This window comes from Chenopodium album, chromosome 8, assembly GCF_948465745.1.
Source record: "Chenopodium album chromosome 8, dcCheAlbu1.1, whole genome shotgun sequence".
NCBI lineage: Eukaryota > Viridiplantae > Streptophyta > Magnoliopsida > Caryophyllales > Amaranthaceae > Chenopodium > Chenopodium album.
In genome coordinates, this window is record NC_137841.1 from 65024731 (window position 1) to 65046049 (window position 21319).

At 41.7% G+C, this 21319-nt stretch overlaps 1 protein-coding gene across 1 annotated transcript; it reads right to left on the reverse strand.

Annotated features, from left to right (window-relative positions):
- Positions 1-230: 230 nt before the first annotated feature.
- LOC145643206 (uncharacterized) lies at positions 231-1736 on the reverse strand. The gene has a single exon (XM_081694362.1). It carries the CDS (start codon positions 1734-1736, stop codon positions 231-233), a length of 1506 nt encoding a protein of 501 aa, XP_081550488.1.
- Positions 1737-21319: the final 19583 nt, after the last annotated feature.

Sequence of the window (21319 nt, forward strand, 5' to 3'; positions counted from 1 at the left end):
ACTGTTTCTCAACCTGGCAACGGCCTTGGAACCTCCTCCGGCCTTGTATCAAAATTTCTCATTGCTAAATCTTGCACTGTCGGCTCTTGTTCTTTTCTTGGATTAGTCGGTATCGAACTATTTTCAACCGTTTGTTTCAGAGCCGTTACATAACAGGACTTTGCCATCACTTGGCCCCCATGAACCTTTTCAACTGCCCCCAAATTTGACACGTAAGCTATGGTGAGATGCTAAGTTGACACTACTTCTTGCACATCATGGATTATCGGTCTACCGATTATTGCATTGTACGCCGACGATACATCAACCACTAAAAACTCTGCCATCATATCTCTCGCCTTCATTCCATCACCTAATCTGACAGGTAGTACTATACTTCCTTCTGGCCTCAATGTCGATCCATTGAACCCAATGACAGGATAAGATACCGGTGTCAAATATTGCCTTCCTATCTTCATCTCAGCAAAAGCCCTCATAAACAGCACATTTGCTGAGCTACCTCCGTCAACCAGAACCCTTTTGACGTCGACTCCGTTGATCTTTGTTATAAGAACCAGAGGATCATCATGCGGAAAAACAATTCCTCTTGCATCTTCCTTTGTAAATACCACATCAGGAATTGAAGCAGGCCGAGGGCGGCTATCCACATCTAGGGCATATATCAGATGACGGTGCTCTGATAAGTGTTTTTTAGCACCACTGATCGTTCCTCCGTGAACCGGTCCCCCTGTTATTACATCTACTCTCCCTGTGGATAACGGTGGCATTCCTCCATCCCCCTGTCGTACTATTGTCCCTTGCGGCCTTTCCGGCCTTGCTTCTAATTGCTGCCTTTCAATCTGGCAGGGTTGCTGTTGACCTCCTCTTGCGTTTAACCGATATTGAGCTAAGTGCCCCTTTCTTATTAACTCCTCAATGTTATCCTTCAATTGTGTACAATCTTCAGTGTAATGACCCACATCTCTGTGAAACATACAATACTTTTTAACGTCCCTTGGTCTGGCCTTCATAGGAATCGGCCTTGTCCACCCTTCTATGTTCTGATTCACCGAGAATATCGCCGCTCTAGGCGTATTCAGCGGTGTGTATGAACTGTACCGCATCGGCGGTTTTGCAGCCCTAACTTCCTGCCGACTTCCCCCTCCTCTGCTTTGGGTCGAGGTTCTCGGCCTTCCACTTCCTGAAGCTGCACTCTCAAACTGGAATTGACCCTTACCAGTGGTCACACTCTTGTTACTTGTCTTCATTAGTTCCTCGCTCTTGATGTAATCATGAGCCTTGTTGAAGGCAGCTGCCAGCGTCGAGAAATTCTTTCGCGTTATATACCGCTTGAACTCAGAATCATTCAAGCCATTCATAAGAGCCATTACCGCTATCTCTTGTTGTAACTTTGGGATTGTGTTTGCCTCGTTGTTGAACCGCCTGATATAATCCCTCAAAGACTCATCTGCCCTCTGCTCTACTGCCATCAACTCCCCTGATGTTCTCTGTCGCACACTGTTGCTAACATACTGCCCGATAAACATCTCAGTCAACCTGTCAAAACTATCCACCACCCCATTCTCCAGATTGTTGAACCAATCAGCTGCAGCCCCAATTAATGTAGTCGGAAAGACCTTACACCATACAGCATCTGAATTTGTATAAAGCATCATATGCCCCTCATATGACGTTATAAACCTACCCAGGTCTCCTCTTCCGTCGTACCTACATGTCGGCATCTTGATCTTCTCCATCGGCTGATCCAAGATGCTTTGCGCAAATGGCGACGCTCTTAATTGCACCACATTTCGCGGTACCTGCCCTTGAACCTGGGAACCCCTCTGCTGATAGGTTCTTGTGATAACAGTACGGCTTAATGATTGCCCCTCTGTGTGACGCGGTGTGGTATTGTAGACACCCAAATGTGTCTCCCCAAAACCAAACCCAGTGATGAGTACCTTTCACGTCGAATCATAATCGAATGAAACGAAAGTGTGGAAAGGTCTAGTGTTGCGGAAAGTTTTTGTTTCTTTTCTCTTCTTTCTGTTTTTGAAAACTTTATTTTAAGAAAACAGCCAATCCAGTTTGGTTGGTCCATGATATGGGTCCAATAGTAGTGTAGTTGGATGGGGCTTGCAAAGACCTTTCCAACGATATATTATAGGCCCAATTCCGATGAATATTGAGGAAGTTATGGCTAATTTACTAAACTGGGCCCGGTTTGAGCTTTATGTACGGCCCAATGATCTAGGGGAGGGCCTAATATGATTTATCATTCCTAATGCAATTAGGAATGGTTTTAGTCTTCTAGAATCTTCTTTTCATTCCTAATTCAATTAGCATTGATAAGTTGACTTTGTTGACTTTTCAGAGTTTTAATCAAAATCAAATAACATTTTCGAAGAAATTATATTATTTTATCCTCCAGTACGGGAAACTTATCGGATTTTCGAAAACGCGTTAAAATCAAGACTGGCGTCCAACCCCAGGCCTTGGCGCCTGGAACCAGGCTTGGCGCCAGACGCTAGCCATTGGCGCCTGGCGCTAGCCATTGGTGCCTGTCGCCAGCTAGCCAGGGTTGGCGCCAACCTTGTTTTGCGTGCGTCAGACTCTGTTTTGTTAAATTATCCTTTTTGGCTGATTTTCTCTATAAATATCATATCAAAAACTCTGTTTTCACGGACCTACAATCATTCGTCATCTACATCTATCATTCACAAGTTTTAATTAACATTCATCTTTCTTTCTTACTTTGTTTTCATACAAAATTCCGCATTCGCAAGATCTAGAAACACCTAGCCATATTCGAAGTTGCCTTCGCCCTAGACGTGAAAGGTTTAATTTCTGAGGGTTTGGTCCCAAATTTCTCTTTCAATTATTTAATTTAATTGTTTTGATTATTATTTTTCCTTGAAGTTACTAACGTGTGTATTTTGTTATTAGAAAGAGGTACGAGGCATCAAAGTAAGTACTTTAATGTTTTTATTGATATTATGATGTAGAAATCATGTTTATATTGTTATTATGATATTCCTAGAAAGAGGTACGAGGCATCAAAGTAAGTACTTCTTGATTGAATTTTTTCTCACTTTTCTGAACCCATATGTGTTCTACATATGGACATAACCCTCTGGGAATTCATGCTCCATCTACCCGATTGAACGCTCCGTGCAACAAAGGGTACATCCGAGATTGTTGAATTCACCAAACCATGGAAGCGAGTTTTTTCTAAAACTCGCGGTGTCCCATCCACTCGCGCCAACCCTTCACGGTTAGGATTCCGCGCGGTGCATCCGGACAATTAACCATGGACCCTCTATTGACTAAACCATATCCCGAACTTTAGAGAACTAGAGCCATGGTTAGGTTGCGAACGCATTGCATCGTATTGTGCCTACTTGACTAATTGTGCATTATTTGTTGTGCATATATATTCTATGTTTCTCTTAACCATTTGTTGATTTGTGTTGAGAACAAATAAATTAATGACTTAATGAACTTTGCCTAATTAATTAATTAATTGATCAATTATTTTGAGTCAATAAAGTCTATTTTTTTTTTAATCGGAATTGACCTAGTACGACTTTAGGCTAACCCCAGTTGACTAATAATACCGAAAACAGTCCCAGATCGAAGCTCCACTATTGGCGCCAAAGTATGAGCTGTAGCGCCACACTATGGTGTGTAGCGCCAGACGACAGCTAAGTTGTCTGGCGCCAACCTCCACAGTGTGACGACAGTCCTGTCGCTTGGCCGACAGTTCGGATTATTTGTCGAGTCGTCACCTAAAGTCTAATTAATCAGTCCTCTGTTTAATTCGGTTAATTTTGCTGACAATAATGCTTAATTGAATAAATGACCGAGTTTAGGCACTAAGTCCCATGGTCTTACACAAGAGTCCAAGCATGTCACTTACACTCAATGCACACACCAATACACATACTTTGACCATGATTAAGAGAGTCTTGTGTGCGCGTTTTTTCCGTCATTTTTTTTAGGAGGGTAAGTCGGATATTAATCCTCCAATATAAATAATAATACTTAGTTCCCTAAAAATATGTACGTTATTTTTGCACCCCTTTTTTCTTAAAATAAACCATAAAGTCAAGTTGATTCGAGTCAAGTAATTAAAACGCAAATTGGTTTAATTCACAGCGCGTGGTCAAGAAAGGAAGGACGATTAATCAAAGATAACCTCTTCGTACAAGTCCAACTTTTCGACAAACCTATAGCTCGCAAGAGGAAAGCAAGAGTTATAATGGCAACTCAAGAAGAAGTCAATGATCTTAAGAACCAACTGGCTACTGTGACCGAGACACTGAAGCTTCTCGCACTTAGGATCGATGATCCCGTGAAACAACAACAAATGGACCTCATGAAAGAGAGCCTAAGCAAGTTGTCCAGCGACTACAAGTTTCAAGAACTCACATCCCAAGGGGTCTCGGTGGATAAAGATCTTCTTCCGCAGAAGTTCAACGCCAACGACATCCCAAAATTCAGAGCAATTGACAACCCTTACTTCCACTTAAGAGCATTTGAAACAATAATGAGTATCAAGGGTATTGATAAGAAGGTCTTCCCTTCTCTTTTCTCACTATCTCTCGAGACCGTTTTCCAACAATGGTTCTTTTCTCTCGAGAAAGAAAAGACCTCTACCTGGGAGTCTATAGCAAACGCTTTCGTTGATAGGTACAAATGCAACATTCAAGTCGAGACTGACCATAGAGAACTTGAAATCCTCAAACAGAAAGAGAATGAAGGCTTCACTTCTTTCTTTAACAAGTGGAGAGAAACCTCAGCTAAAATGATTGAGGTACCAAGTGAAAAAGAGTCTGTGAGACTGTTTATCAAGAATCTCCAAGAAAAATATTCCAAACATCTTAAATATCAAAATAACCTCCATACCTTTAAGGCTGTTTATGATATTGGGATCAATATTGAAGATGACTTGGCTAAGTCAAAAGCTGCCAACAATAACTCCAACAGTGGCTGGAAAGGAAAGAAGAACGACAATCCTTCTTCTTCCAAAACCGCCCACTCAAATAACGTTAGCACCTTTAATCTAGGAGAAGTCCTCGCCATGAACAACCAAGGACAAAGGAAACCATTTAGGAGGAACTTCACTCCTATTGGCATGAGTTACGACACCGCATTTGATCGATTAAATGCAAAAGGTCTTATAACTCCCATTGGACCATTTGGGGATCCACCAGTTGAGAAGAGGTCGGTTAACTAGAACCCCAACGCACACTGCAAGTATCACCAAGGTAGGGGCCATTCTACTGAAAGCTGTTAGAAGCTTAAGGAAGCTATCCAAGACCTAATCGACAATAACAAACTGCCGTTGCCCCCTGCCAGTAAGAAGCCAAGCATCGACAATGCACCTCTAGCTCATACTTTGGCTATCTCCGATGACGAAAACGAGGTTGACCCCTCATCTCTCATTAAACCTGTCGAAGAAATCGATGTCATAAAAAAGAAGAGGAGATCTTTTTCGATGTCAGAGATAACCTTCCAGAACCGGCGAATAAGGAAGACATACAATTGCTCACACTGTCTATGAAGGAGGCATCGTAACTACTACGTGAAGCTCTCAAAGTTATGAACGAACTCCACAGGAAATATGATGAGCTTCCACTTCCGAAAGAAGAACCTAAAAGAGAATTCACACCAGTGAGGACGACTTATGAGGCAAAATATTTTCCCTTACAAGTCATCGAAAAACCCAAGAAGAGCAATAGAATTTACACTCCAATTGGGATCCCATATGTGCAAATGTTCGAAATGCTCTCCGAGAGTGGCGAGGTCAAACCTCTCGAACCGAGACCATTTGAGTCATTAAAAAGGACAGATAGATATTACTGTCAGTACCATCAATCAGGAGGGCACACCATAGAAAACTGTTTCAAATTCAAGGATTTGGTACAGAAAATGATTGATGAAAAGAAATTAGTCCAAGTTCAACAAGAAGAGGATATAACCGTTAATGGAGTGTGGGACAGTGATGAAGAAGATGTCTACCTAAAGGACATAGTAGGACCTTCACCTTCTGTATCATACACCACAGACGATATTTGGGCTGAAGAAGATTCATCAATAGACGTCCTCACAAGATCCGGGAGGATGCAATCTCCCGTCTCAACACAACCTATGCCTACCGTACAACAAGTTCCCATACCTATCATCGAAGACAACGACATTGTTAAATAGTTTAAGAAGAAAAAAGTTGAGATGAATGTCTGGAAGCTCCTGGCAACATCCCGAGAACATAGGTTGGCTGTAATGAATGCCTTGGATAAAATCGGGATAGATTCTGACACTACTCCTGAGGGACTAGCTAACTTCCTCACAAGTGACCTTCCTAGTCCGATTAATCTAATCACCTTCTCTGACAAAGATTTACCCCCAGAAGGTGACAAACACTACAAGGCATTAAACCTCACGGTAGTTTGCAAAAGGATGAATGTTCCCATGACTCTTGTAGACAATGGATCAGCTATCAATGTATGTCCACTTAGAACTGCGAGGATGCTCGGCATAAGGGATGAAGATTTAACTCCGTCCACACAAGGAATAAGAGCCTACGATAATACTCGCCGTCAAGCTCTTGGCAAAATAACCCTAAATGTGACGGCAGGAGCAATAGAACATGCTACTACTTTTCAAGTAATAGACATCAAAGCCTCATTTAACTTGTTGTTGGGACGCCCTTGGCTTCATGATCTAAAGGTCGTCCCTTCATCTCTCCACCAACAAGTGAAAGCCATAGTTGGAGGAATTCCAATCACTATTGATGCTTCGCCAATGAGGATCAAATCCATAGAGAATCCAATCATCAATGTGGAGCACGACGAAGATGATGAAGACCTATGGGGCTTTAACGAAGAAGTCTCCTTAATCCAGGAGGATGAAAGGACATCTCTTTGCCATGACCCCCATTCCAACATGATCGTCAACACCATGCTGAAGAAACAAGGACACTTCCCTGGGATGACCCTAGGAAAGAAGAAGGGGATAGCAAAATCGCTGGAGTCACCTGGCCTCCCTAAGCTAGATACTTTCGGACTTGGTTTCAAACCGACTCGGAAAGATCTCAAGCGAGCCTAGGACAAGTTGAAAGCACGTAGGGACGCTCGCATTCAAAAGAAAGCAATTCCAATGGATCAGTACCCTCTTACGCTTAATGGTCAGTTCATAAAAGAAGGAGAGGACTATCCATGCCATGAATTTCCCGAGCCATTTGTTGTAAATGGCATACGGCAACCAGGATTCGAGATTTTCTTGGATTGCTACTTCACTGATGAAATCCCAACTCCCGTCCATAAGGAGAAAGCACCCCCATGCTTTGACTTTAACATCATGGGATTACTGTTTGGGCGAGAAAAGAATGAGCCAACTTATGAAGAGGATAACTCCTCGCTCATTCAAACAGTCCTACAAAGCGAAAACTTCGACCCCTCGAAGCTAATTACCCCAGCCGAAGGATCACTACAAGGGTGGCGCAAGACTATCAAAGTGACTACTCCAAGTGGAAGGAAGATATCCATCACGACAGGGCAAGGGCCGATGTTCGAAGAGTCGTCTGAGTCAGAGTCCGAGTCAGAGTCTTTCCCTTTAGAGTCTTCTAAGTCTTTAGAAATAACACCTCCCCTTCCTTTTTCTCCTCCTAGGATAGTTAGTGATCCAGTCCCTGAGGACATATCACTCTTTGATGTAATGATCTCAGAGTATAATAATATTTCTCGTTCTCCTTACTTCTTGTGTTCTTCCCTAACCCAAGATGACGAGCATTGCTTATCTAACGATGAAAAAGACAAAGAAATTATTAAAGCAATGGAAACACTCGAAAAGAAAACACCGGTAATCGAAGAAATTGAAACAGTTGACATCTCGAATGATTCAACTCATAGAAGAGAGGTTAAAATCGGACTAACATTGAATAAACAAGAAAGAACCGATTTAATTAACTTACTTAAAGAATTTATCGATGTATTTTCTTGGTCATATGAAGATATGCCAGGCATTAACAGAGAAATAGCTCAACACACTATACCACTAATCCCAGGAATGAAACCTGTAAAACAAAAGTTGCGTCGAATGAAACCTGACGTAGCACTTAAAATAAAAGAAGAAGTTCAAAAACTAATAACTGTAGGTTTTATCAAGGTATCCAAATACCCCGAATGGGTCGCCAACGTCGTCCCAGTTCCAAAGAAAGACGGAAGGGTAAGGATGTGTGTCGACTATCGAGATCTAAATAAGGCAAGTCCAAAGGACGACTTCCCTTTGCCACACATCGATATTCTGGTAGACAACACGGCAAATCACGCACTTCTCTCATTCATGGATGGATACGCAGGGTACAATCAGATTCTCATGGCAGAAGAAGACATGGAGAAAACAACCTTTATCACACCATGGGGCACTTACTGCTACACGGTAATGCCATTTGGGTTGAAAAACGCGGGTGCTACTTACCAACGTGCAGCAACTGCCTTACTCCATGACATGATGCATAAAGAAGTCGAAGTATATGTCGACGACATGATTGTGAAATCAAAGGACCGTCCAGCTAGGCCATCAAGTAGCCTTAAGGAATTTTTTTCGAAAGGCTAAGAAAATATAATATGAGGTTGAATCCATCAAAATGTGCTTTTGGAGTCACCTCGGGCAAGCTCTTGGGATACGTCATAAGCTCTAGAGGAATAGAGGTAGATCCAACCAAGATTAAAACAATCATGTCGATGCCACCGCCCAAGACTGAGAAACAGATTCGAGGATTTATTGGCCGGTTGCAATACATAAGTAGGTTCATATCAAAACTGACAACGATATGTGAACCAATCTTCAAGAAGCTCAAGAAGAATGTACCAGTATTATGGGATGACGAGTGTCAAAAAGCCTTTGACAAGATCAAAGCCTATCTCGCAAATCCTCCCGTATTAGCGCCAGCACTTCCCGAAATACCTCTTAGGTTATACTTGACGGTTACCAGAGAGACAATGGGAGCCATGCTAGCACAAGAGGTAGAAGGCAAAGAGAACGCAATCTATTACCTAAGTAAAAAGATGCTCGAATACGAAACACGCTATACACCGCTCGAGAAATTGTGTCTCGCCTAGGTGTGGGCCACAACTAAGTTGAGACATTACATGTTGGTACATACCGTTCGAGAAATCAACACTCAATGGACGTATTTCAAGATGGATAGTCAATCTAGCCCAGTTTGATGTACGGTTTATGCCACAAAAAGCTATTAAAGGATCCGTAGTGTCAGACTTTCTGGCAAACTTTCCAATAGAAGACCCGACACCAATACATGACGATGAATTTCCAGATGAAGATTTGATGGTTACTGAAGATGATACCTGGACCTTGTACTTCGACGGAGCCTCGAACCAAAAGGGATGTGGCGTCGGAGTGCTACTAGTATCACCTAAAGAAGAACACGTTCCAATCTCAATAAAGCTTGATTTCGACGTTACCAACAACGCTGCTGAATATGAAGCATGCGTGGTAGGCCTTGAAACAGCCCTGGCATTGGGAGTAAAGAAGTTGAGGATATTCGGAGACTCTTCTTTGATCATCAATCAGATATCTAAAAGGTGGAAAGTAAGGAGCGAAAGCCTAGCCCCTTACCAAACTTATCTGTAAACTCTTACTGATCAGTTAGAGAAGGTATAATACACATATCTACCTAGAGAAGAAAACCAATTTGCTGATGCCTTGGCAAGATTAGCCTCAATGGTTAGAATTCCCACGGAAATCGAGCAAATGCCTCTAACTATCGAAAAAAGGCATAAACCATCGTATATCCAGGCTATAGAAGACGACGACTTAGTCCAAGATGAAGAAGAAGAACAAGAAAAAGAACCATGGTACACAGACATACTCAACTATGTCACCAATGGAGAATACCCCCTTCATGCTGACAAAAGAGAAAAGTGAGCACTGAGACTTTTGGCTGCTCAATATGTACTCATAGACAATGAGCTACATAAAAGGGTACCTAAAGGTCGAGCTCTCCTATGTGTAGGAAAGGTGGATGCACAAAGAATAATGAGAATAGTTCACGAAGGAATCTGTGGCACTCATGTAAATGGCAAAATGTTAGTCCAGAAAATAATGCGAGAAGGATATTATTGGACTACAATGAATAAGGATTGCCATCAATACGTAAAAAGATGCCTTAAGTGTCAAATTTACGCTAATTTACAACATGTCCCTCCATCTTTGCTCTATATCTACACATCGCCATGGCCATTCTCTACATGGGGAATTGACATAATTGGCAAAATCACTCCCCTAGGGACAGGAGGCCACGAATTTATTCTAGTAGCAATTGATTACTTTACGAAGTGGGTCGAAGCGCAATCATACGCTAAACTCACTGCAAAACATGTAGCACTCTTTATCGAGAGAAATATTATTTGTCGATATGGAGTCCCACATGAAATGATAAGTGACAATGGAACTCACTTTCAAGCCGAATGTGAAGAATTGTTACAAAAATATGGCATCCAAAATCATCATTCGTCCCCTTATAGACCTCAAGCAAACGGAGCAGTCGAGGCAGCTAATAAGAATCTAAAGACTATCATCGAGAAAATGACAGAAAATTATAAGGATTGGCCTGACAAGCTCCACTTTGCATTGTGGGGTTATCGCACGTCAATCCGTACATCAACGGGAAATACGTCATTTTCCTTGGTATATGGAATGGATGCCGTACAACCTGTCGAACTAGAAATACCATCTCTACGCATTGCGCTAGAGAGTAAACTCAATGAAGTTGAATGGACTAGGGCAAGATATGAAGAATTGATTCTACTCGACGAAAAACGACTAGAAGCTCTACATCACACTCAGTGTTATCAAACTCGTATGGCTAGACATTTTAATAAGAAGGTCAAGACAAGAAATATCAAAGTAGGGGATTTGGTATTAAAAGCACTAAGGAAAAATGTTTTAGATCCAAGGGGAAATTTTAGACCTAACTGGTCTGGCCCCTACATTGTCAAAACAATCCTGTCAGGTGGTGCAGCAAAACTAACTGATATGGATGGCAATGAATTCTCAAACATGACCAATCTTGACCAACTTAAAAAATACTACCCATAATTACTTGAGTAGGATACTCAAGAGAGCTACGTTCGGCCTGATTCCTTAGGAAAGGATACGTAGGCAACCCTTTACGGGTGCGGCCACTTTATTTTTCGACATCTCCGCATTCCAGAATCAATTAAAAAGTCAACAGAAAATCGGCAAATTATTGGCGTCGCAGAACAGAGCCTGGCGCCAGCCAGAGGCCATCAGCGCCAGCCGATAGAGATGGCGCCTGGCGCCAGACCTCAATAGCTGGCGCCAAACCCCAATTACTGGCGCCAATTTGGGAATAAAATCTGGGCAAATTTCGGTGTTTTTTGGAGAATTTTCGACTTCCGTACTCGAAGAACTTCTGGAAAATTAACAGTTTTTCGATTTTCATTACTTTAATAAAATAAATTTAAAGTAATAGTTTTTGATTTAAATAAGGCTGAAATAAATTAACTTTAAATAAAAGCAACAATCTAAGTCTAATAAATTTAAAGCTAAGCAATGCTTTTAATCTTTGTTTTCCTTTTTAGCTCTCTTCCAATTCTTTTCTACTTCCTCCTCTTCATCCATCACTTTAGCTAGTAGGCGTCCTTTAGAGGACCTACATTCAATTTTGGAATAGATTGTCTCCCCTTCAGCTAGCACTCCATGCTTCTTTTCCACCCAAGCCTTTTTGTCTGTGGTGTTAGCTTTCCTTTTTCCTTTGTCTCTAGTAGTATTTTTCTTCCTAGGCATTGTAGGAGTTTTGAATTCAATTCTTGCACCTAAGAGTTCTTTGGCAGGTGTCACCCTGTCACCTAGACGATTCTTCACGTCGGTTCTACCCTGATCAATCGAAGATTTCTTCAGCAACCACTTCTTTACATCATTAGGTAAAGAAGGGGGAACCTTTTGGGTAATCACTTCCCATAAAGGTCTAGCGCTCCAGTAAGCGTCGAATCTATCTACTTCTTGAGATACAGGGTACTCATAGGGAGGACGAAGATCCCCGGAAGGAATATTTTGAAGTAAGTCGTATTGTCTCTTTACCCTGCAGGGATAATAATATGTTACGCGAGACAAGCTTGGAAGACGACAGAAAGGTTGCTTGTTAACACTAACCATCCTTTCTATTTTCCACCATGGGATGACCCACTTGATAGCAAAATCACGTGATTCAAATACTTTTCTCCACCCATGGCGCCCAATCTTAGGGATGCGCTTCTTTCTTCTCACGAAGCAATTGGGAGTATATTTTTCGATGTCATCCGGAGGGCTAATTAATCCTAGTCTCTCCATTAGCCACATTTGTAAAAAAAATTGCAATGCAAATAAAATTATTAATACAAAAATATATTTTTTGATTTCTGTTATTAAAAATGTTATTTTTCTACCTGTAATTGGAGAACCGCGAAAAGGCGTTTTCGGGTCCCTTTTCAATTCATCGAGACTAATCATGGTCTCTCCAACTATTAATGGCATTGGATTCCTCCCTGATTCAATTTGTTCTAGTACAGTGGTGATAATTGATTGACCCTCATTATTTTTACCACTACTAAGAAAAAATTGATTGAGCATGCAAAATAAAAACGCCCTTCTTCTATATATATGAAAGGATTCAGAAAGAGGTTTATCAAAATAATAGCGTGCGAATTCTTTCAAATTAACTATATTGCCATCTACTATTTTTGATAAATCCCTTTCCTTTAAATTAAAGAAGCGCTCGAAATCCTTATAGTAGTATGCATCTACTCTAGGGATTACTACCAGGTCTATTGCAGGGAAGCCTAAGATAGCACCAAATTCCTCTGGCAAAGGGCTAATCTCATCATACCCTATTCTGAAACAATGCGTATCAATATTCCAAAATTCTAAAGCGGTATGTATAAAGTCTAGGTCTAGATCTACCCCTTTGATGCCATAAATTCCCCCCAAGTGAAATAAATCTAATTCCTTTTTGTCTCTAGCATTAAGAGATCGACACCATTCATGAGTGTATTGGGTGAAGGTTTTAGTGGCTAAAGACATGATTATTATTTTTTCTAAAGAAGAGAATAAATTTTTTCGCTGGAATTATGAGAAGAATCGGCTGAGCAGGGGACTATTTATGCACAAATTGCGAAGAGTTTTAATCAGACCGAAACACGGAGTCAGCGTCAATTGGCGTCAAACCCCCGAGATTGGCGCCAACCTCCAGAGCTTGGCGCCACACGCTAAGTGTAGCGCTTGGCGCCACGCGCCATAGTGTGGCGCCAGCTGGCGCCAAGTCACCATGACGGCCGAGCGTGCTCAGTTTACGTTTGATATTAAAATCAAGTCGGTTAATGACTTTATGGCTCCGTTTACTATTCCTAAACATCTTTTCTATCTTTTTTCTTAATTAATTAAATATAGCAATTTATATTTCTTTTTTTTGGACTTTATTTTAAATTCCAAAAAACCAACATTTTTTCGTTTCTTTTCCTTTTTATTTTTTCTTTTTGGGGGAGAGAGTCAGATAATATCCTCCATCAATAATAAAAATGACGGAATTTTTGCGCAAAAATTGTTATCACACTTCTTTTGCACACACTAACATACACATAATAATAAACAATCAAATAAATTTACGATAACATAAAAATACAAAATGCGTCTAAATAATGAGTCAAAGGAAAAGTTCTATAAAAATTCAAAATAAAATATATATACAGAAACAGACTACGGCGCCGGAGGACGTAGGCCCATCATGCCATAAAACTGCGCTGTACGAGGAGTCACCTCTCCACCAGCTCCAGCTTCAGCACCAGCTCCAGTCTCCGTAGGAGGAGGAAGACTCAAGATAGGACCACTCCAACCAGGATCAACCTGAGGCTGAGACCGCGGAGGCTGCTGCGATGACGAGCCGACCTCGTACATCCCACCACCTCTGAAAGCCGAGGTAGCCTCTCCTACCGGTGCAGCAGGAGCACCCTCAGAAGAAGATCCCGAGCCCTCAGCAACGTCGGCTCGAGCAGCCTCAGAGCGACCGCCTCTACCCCCTAACGAAGTACGACGACGTCTCGAGCTAGACCTCGCCGGATCTCTCCGCCCCTCAGGTCTCGTACGGGTGTGAGAAGCGATAGGTTGGCCCTGCAAAAGGAATTAAATCAGAAACAACGTAAAACTGAAGCAATAATGCAGAAATAATGAGTAAAGAAAAGCTACCTCTCGGACAACGTCATCCCGACAACAGGTGGCCGCGTTCCTCATCCGGACGAGCTGGCTCTGGAAGGCATCTATGCATCGTGCCATAACCGAAACCACCTCGCGTGAAAACTGTCAGAAAAATAAGTCGGTGAAAATGCATTATAAATGAACACAAAAAAAAAATTCTGAATTAAAACTAGGCTTACACTAGTCTGGTGGCGAGGAATCGACCGCTCCACGAAGCGATCGCCCTCGGGAGCCGGAGAAATCATCTCCTCGATCGGCCCGTATATCCCCTGGTAGTGAATGGACATACGGGGCGGCACGAACTCAGCAGGACCATCCTGATAAGACAGAAAAATCAGTAAGGTTACTTGGGGGCTACTTAGCGAAAAAAAAAAAAAAAAGGAAAGCTAAGAATCTTACCCTCACATCCTCCACCGGTACAGGGGCTGGAGCTAATAAAGGTAGTAGCTCCTCAGCGTAACACCGCCCGAGCATCACATGGGACCGCCAAAGGGTACCAGCTCCCTTAGCCATGCTCGACAACCGTCCCTCGTCGAACATGTGACGTGGCGGAGGAGCAGGAACGACGAAGACATCAGAAGAGTGCTGTCTAGCGACTCTTTCTCCTAAGTACGCGACCGCTCCATAGGTCCCCAGAAAATAGCGACGCTCAGCAGAGTACTGTGCGGCTAATCCAGGGACTGTCTAACCGCCTCACGGTCGGTATACCACCTCAAGTCCCTATAAAAAGCATCAATCAGGCGAGAATATATCTAAAGCACCGTAGAAGAGCAAGATAAACACTAAAAGTCATACCGAGATGATCCAGCTCCAGACACGTGCACTAGACATGTCCAAGTGGTGGCCGCCCCAAGAGGCGCTCACCGGAAATCCCCTCGGCGATGGTCTTGCCGGCGCAACAGAAGGAAAGTGCTCGTAGAACCAGATCTACAAAGAGTTAGAAGTGTGAATAAATGCTAACTAATATGTAGGGCTAAACTTTATAAGGAATAATGTTTACCTCTACGACCTTCCAAAAAGCAGATAAAGCAACATTCGTCCTAAAGGACCGATGACGACACGAGTCCCTCAGCGCACGAACGAAATCAGCATAGGCCAAGCTGGCGCAGTCATAAGTCCCGATCCGCTGGAGATCACGGACAGCAGGGAGGTAGTAAAGCAATGCCCTACTACCCTTGTCAGGGGAGAATGTCCCTGACAACAACATCAGCACAAAGATGCGCACCCGCTGCTCTCGGATGGTCGCATCGTCATCAAGAATCGCTGCCAGCGTCGAGCGGCGAATCCCTCTAGCACTGAACTGAGTCGTCTCGACCTCAGCTCGGGCCCGAATAGCAATCGGCCCCAACAACTCCTCGACCTCTGAAGAAAAGACGTCGATCCCGCCGTCGAACGGCAGTGGCATAGAAGTGAACTCCAGTCCTGTGATGAGACTGAAGTCTGTAGGGGTGACCATCATCTCGCCCCAGGGAAAATGGAAGGTGTTGGTGGTGTCCCAGAAGAACTCCACCAAAGCGCGCACTACGTGATGACCCCCGCTGGAGGCGACCATAGCCTCGGAGGTCTCAAACAGAGTAACTAGCCCGCAAGACTCCCATAGGAGTCTCGTCTCAAGGTCCCTGGCGATGTGCATCCTATACAAGTCGCCTAGACCGTCACAGCCAGAGCCGTGATGCCGTGTCCTCCCGGGCTCGGTTCCCCGTCTCACCCTCTCAGAAATGTGGTGGACAGGGGCAAAGAACAGAGTTTGCTCGTCCCACTCCGGAAGCCGACCAAGCGAAGTGGACGGCGTGGCGTCGTCCTCCACGGGCTCATGCTCCCGTCTAGTGTTTCGGGACCGTGAACCCGAGCCTCGTTGTCTAGCCATGCTACATTGTGCAGAATCATCATAAATTAAGGTTCTATAGTATCTAAGGTTCGCCTAGCCGCATGATACTATGTTCGCAAAAAAACAGAGTACGTAGTACTAAAACAGAGTAAATTCAAATTGAGCATGACAGCATTTTTTCAAGCAGTCAAACAATTTCTTGCAACACTGTAGTGATTATTGTGACAAATTGAACAAGAATTGCTAGCAAAAATCTCAAGAACAAGTCGCGTTGTTCTTCACGACCTTAAGAGGTCCAACAATGGCAGATTGCTCATTTTTTCACCAAATTGAGTCAAACAAGTCTCAAATTACTCCCAAGGCAATATATAAACATAAACAAGCAATTTCATGGCACAAAACTTGACAAACAAAGCAAATTGAGCATCATGGAATTCGAATTTTCATGAAATTCGTGAATATTCATGCCAAGAATTCATAAAAACTGATGTGAGTTTGAGGAAAACTTACATAGATCGGGAAAATAGACGAAAAGAGCTTTGATTTGCAACGGATTTGAGCAAATTCGGTTGAGAAACGAGCAAGCAATGAGCAATTGATGTTTCGGACTTCTTTCGAGCAGTTTCGCGACGAACAGAGCAGCAAATAAAGATGAAACGGGCATTTAAAGAGAATCCCGTGCTGGCGCCAGTCCCTTGGCATTGGCGTCACAATCTGGGCTTGGCGCCTGGCGCCAACATCAGCGCCTGGCGCTAACACCAAATGGCTGGCGCTGATAGTTTTTCAGCGACGCCAAAGCACTCAGCCACCTGTTGAGGTTGTGCTAGCCTTCTGCAACATGTTTGGGTTCCTTGGTACGTCAGTTAGCCCCTCTAAGCAATTTGACATGATTTGAGTAATCGGCTTGATTACATAAAGTGATCGACCTGATAAGAGATCGTCTCACTTAGCTTAAAGCGCCTAAGCATTGGCTCATTAGCAAAGAGCACCGACATATAGGATCAAGAGCAAAAGGCACCGACATACAGGTTCAAAGTAAAAGAGCGCCGACGTACAGGCATAGCGGAGGCAAAGTTCAGGCGAACTTTTAAAGATCGACAGGCGTGGATCTTCGGTAATTTCCTTTGGAAATTATCGCATCGAATGAGGATGACTTCAAGAGAAGATATCTTCGACATCATTTCCTAGCTTGCGGAGAGTTGTCACAAACAAATGGAGATTGTTTCAAGCGAAATAATCTTCGATAGTGTTCCCTAGGATGTGGAATGTTATCAATGCGAATGAGGATTGTTTCAAGAGAAATAATCTTCGATGATGTTCCCTAGGATGTGGAATATTATCAAGGCGGATGAGGATTGTTTCAAGAGAAATAATCTTCGATGGTATTCCCAAGGATGTGGAATGTTATCATTGCGGAGAAGGATCGTTTCAGGCAAAGCAATCTTCTAATTTGGAAGCAGTTACAGGCATAGCGGTTTTCAAGCGGGATGGCATTCTCTAGCTTACAGGAGGTCATTAAGACAACTGGTTACTTTCAGAGACGTGTGCTCGACGGTGCAAGATACGCGTTTCTTAACTCTTTTATCTGTTTAACTAACGCTAGTTTTGCATGTATCGGCGTTGCAAGATTGATTTAGGATCGCAGAACGTTCTGAATCATTCTCCGTCCCTATCGATACTTTGACTTTTGTTTTCGAAACTTGCGTTTCTCCAAACTCAGTCAAAGTGGGGGCTTCTGTAAACACCCAAATGTGTCTCCCCAAAACCAAACCCAGTGATGAGTACCTTTCACGTCGAATCATAATCAAATGAAACGAAAGTGTGGAAAGGTCTAGTGTTGCGGAAAGTTTTTGTTTCTTTTCTCTTCTTTCTGTTTTTAAAAACTTTATTTTAAGAAAACAGCCAATCCAGTTTGGTTGGTCCATGATATGGGTCCAATAGTAGGGTAGTTGGATGGGGCTTGCAAAGACCTTTCCAACGATATATTATAGGCCCAATTCCGATGAATATTGAGGAACTTATGGCTAATTTACTAAACTGGGCCCGGTTTGAGCTTTATGTACGGCCCAATGATCTAGGGGAGGGCCTAATATGATTTATCATTCCTAATGCAATTAGGAATGGTTTTAGTCTTCTGAATCTTCTAGAAGGTTCTTTTCATTCCTAATTCAATTAGCATTGATAAGTTGACTTTGTTGACTTTTCAGAGTTTTAATCAAAATCAAATAGCATTTTCGAAGAAATTATATTATTTTATCCTCCAGTTCGGGAAACTTATCGGATTTTCGAAAACGCGTTAAAATAAATACTGGCGTCCAACCCCAGGCCTTGGCGCCTGGAACCAGGCTTAGCGCCAGACGCTAGCCATTGGCGCCTGGCGCCAGCTAGCCAGGGTTGGCGCCAACCTTGTTTTGCGTGCGTCAGACTCTGTTTTGTTAAATTATCCTTTTTGGCTGATTTTCTCTATAAATATCGTATCAAAAATTCCGTTTTCATGGACCTACAATCATTCGTCATCTACATCTATCATTCACAAGTTTTAATTAACATTCATCTTTCTTTCTTACTTTGTTTTCATACAAAATTCCGCATTCGCAAGATCTAGAAACACCTAGCCATATTCGAAGTTGCCTTCGCCCTAGACGTGAAAGGTTTAATTTCTGAGGGTTTGGTCCCAAATCTCTCTTTCAATTATTTAATTTAATTGTTTTGATTATTATTTTTCCTTGAAGTTACTAACGTGTGTATTTTGTTATTAGAAAGAGGTATGAGGCATCAAAGTAAGTACTTTAATGTTTTTATTGATATTATGATGTAGAAATCATGTTTATATTGTTATTATGATATTCCTAGTATCATGTCTAGGGTATTTTTTTAATATCAAATATGCTTAATATGATTCCTACGATGATTCCTATGTTCTTCCTAATATTTATGATTGTTAGTATCATGTTAGGGTTAAAGATTTGATTTTTATTGCTTAGTGACATGCTAGGGTTTGTTATTAATCTTGTTAGTATCATGCCTAGGATCTTGCTATGTTTATTATGCTTTAATATTAACATGATTATTATTATGGTTAATATGATTGTTATTATGATGATTGTTTCATTGTTATAATTTTATTGTCATAATTATTATTTTATGATTATATTGCTTGATTTATATTGTTATTTCTTGATCACACCTTTTATGTATGTTTAAAGGGAATTTGGTACTTGTAATCACGATTAATAAGATATTTAATAATCTTGTTAGGATAACTTTGATTATAATTCAAGTGATCACCAATAATAGTTTTGTTTGTGCATTAATATTCAACCAACATAGATTAAACAGGTTTAGGGTAATCCTATTGATTGTATGTTAATCAGAAAGCGCACATGAATACGATCAGAATAAAGTAGAGGCCTATTATTAGGGCAGGTTCAATCTCTCTTAGGTTGGATTTGTACCTTCATCCCCGAACCCTTATTTGGTTCTAGACCTTATGGAGTTGACGATCTCTTGGATCGTTAAGGGGTGTAACCTTCACCTCGTGAACGGTTTACAAGTTCCTTAAAAACTTGTTGGCGACTCTTTTGCTCTATCTTCTTCCCTTTTGGACGCCACCGTACTTTAGTGTATGATCACAGTGGGGTTCAAGCTAGTGGGATTTTAAAGGCTTGAAATTATTCCCTACAGGTATGCGTCCTTACTGGCGTTTCTTCCCGGTGGTGCCTTGGTGAACTTGTTACTCGATTGGATTGCTCACCATGATTAACTAGCGGCATCCCCCCTTCAGCCTGAGCCATTTCGGCATCTTTTCTCTTTTTGCTCATTGCAGCCATTACTCTTGCTGCTACCTGCAATTCCTCTGACGTAAACTCTTTCATGGGATCTACTGTTGTTCCTCCTTGCCTTTCTGGAGTTAACGGCATGTGGAACTGGTTTTCCTCCAACGTATGTGTTTCATCTTCTATCTCAATTTCTGGCTGCGTTGTTATTGGTCGATTTACTGTTCTGCTTATTATCGGTGTTGCATTGTTTCCGGCCATAATTATTGTTACTTTTATGTGTTTGGTTCTTAGGCGATAGAAGTAATCACTGGTCCTCTCCTTCTAGCGCCAAATTGTTTCTGTCTGGATCCGATGACCCGAGAACCCGAATCCGAGATCCTGATACTCCTATCGGCAAGCTGAGAACCTACACAACTGAGCAGAAGTCAGCTAACCCCGGGGTGTTCCGGGGATAACCACTCCGATGATAAAGTTAGAATGTGTTTTAGAGAAGGTAAGTAAGAGAGAGAAAGTAGAGAGAGAGAGAGAGAGAATAATTAATGCCCACCATTAATGAGGTTTAACTTACTATTTATAATGAATAATAAGACAGGTGGCTACAAAGCATGCATAGCCTTTTTCGCCAAGTGTCATAGTATTGTTGCCACGCGTCAAGTACCGACAGGCCGATATGTCTGCCGTGTGGAACATATCAGCCTCTTTACCAGCTGAACTAGATTAAGGCCCTCATTACAAAAGATGTCAGCCCGTTTCACATATCTTCCCATACAGTATGTTTATTCTAATTTCTCATTAGACAATGAACAATACATAAGTCAATGTGTGAAATTACTGCAAATAAAAAATAATACTCCAAACATAGATGAAACATATGTGTGCTCACCAAATACCAAGCATAGATGCATTGATTAGTATGAAAATTACTATGTATTTGAAATGAAGGGGGTGGAGATGGCCTACCGGCCTTACCCTATCCCCCTTGATTCTACCCCTGCAAATGTGATCATTTGTATCGGAATTATGCATATCTATAATATTATTATTAAAATTTAAAGAGACAACATGGTATTGCCATGTGTCATCCCTTACCTCAAGATGATTTGGCGCCACATGAATCCTACGTGTCATCCTACGTGCCCACACATATTGTATTAATGTAAAACTCTTTGTATGCATAATCTCCTTAATTATAGTAATTATTTTAGTCTACTAGAAAAACCCTTTATATGTGTAACATCCCTATTTAATTTTCATATATAATAGTATCATGTAACTCTTTAGTATATTACACAATAACCTACCATTTAATTTGTAATAAATTAATTAATTTTAATTATATAAACTCTAATGAATAAAACCTACCACTTTGCTACTTTAGTTTTGAGTATGGTTGGTTAATCAAATTACTTTTCATTTTTTTTTTTTGTCAAAAAAAAAAAAAATTACTTTTCATTTTCAA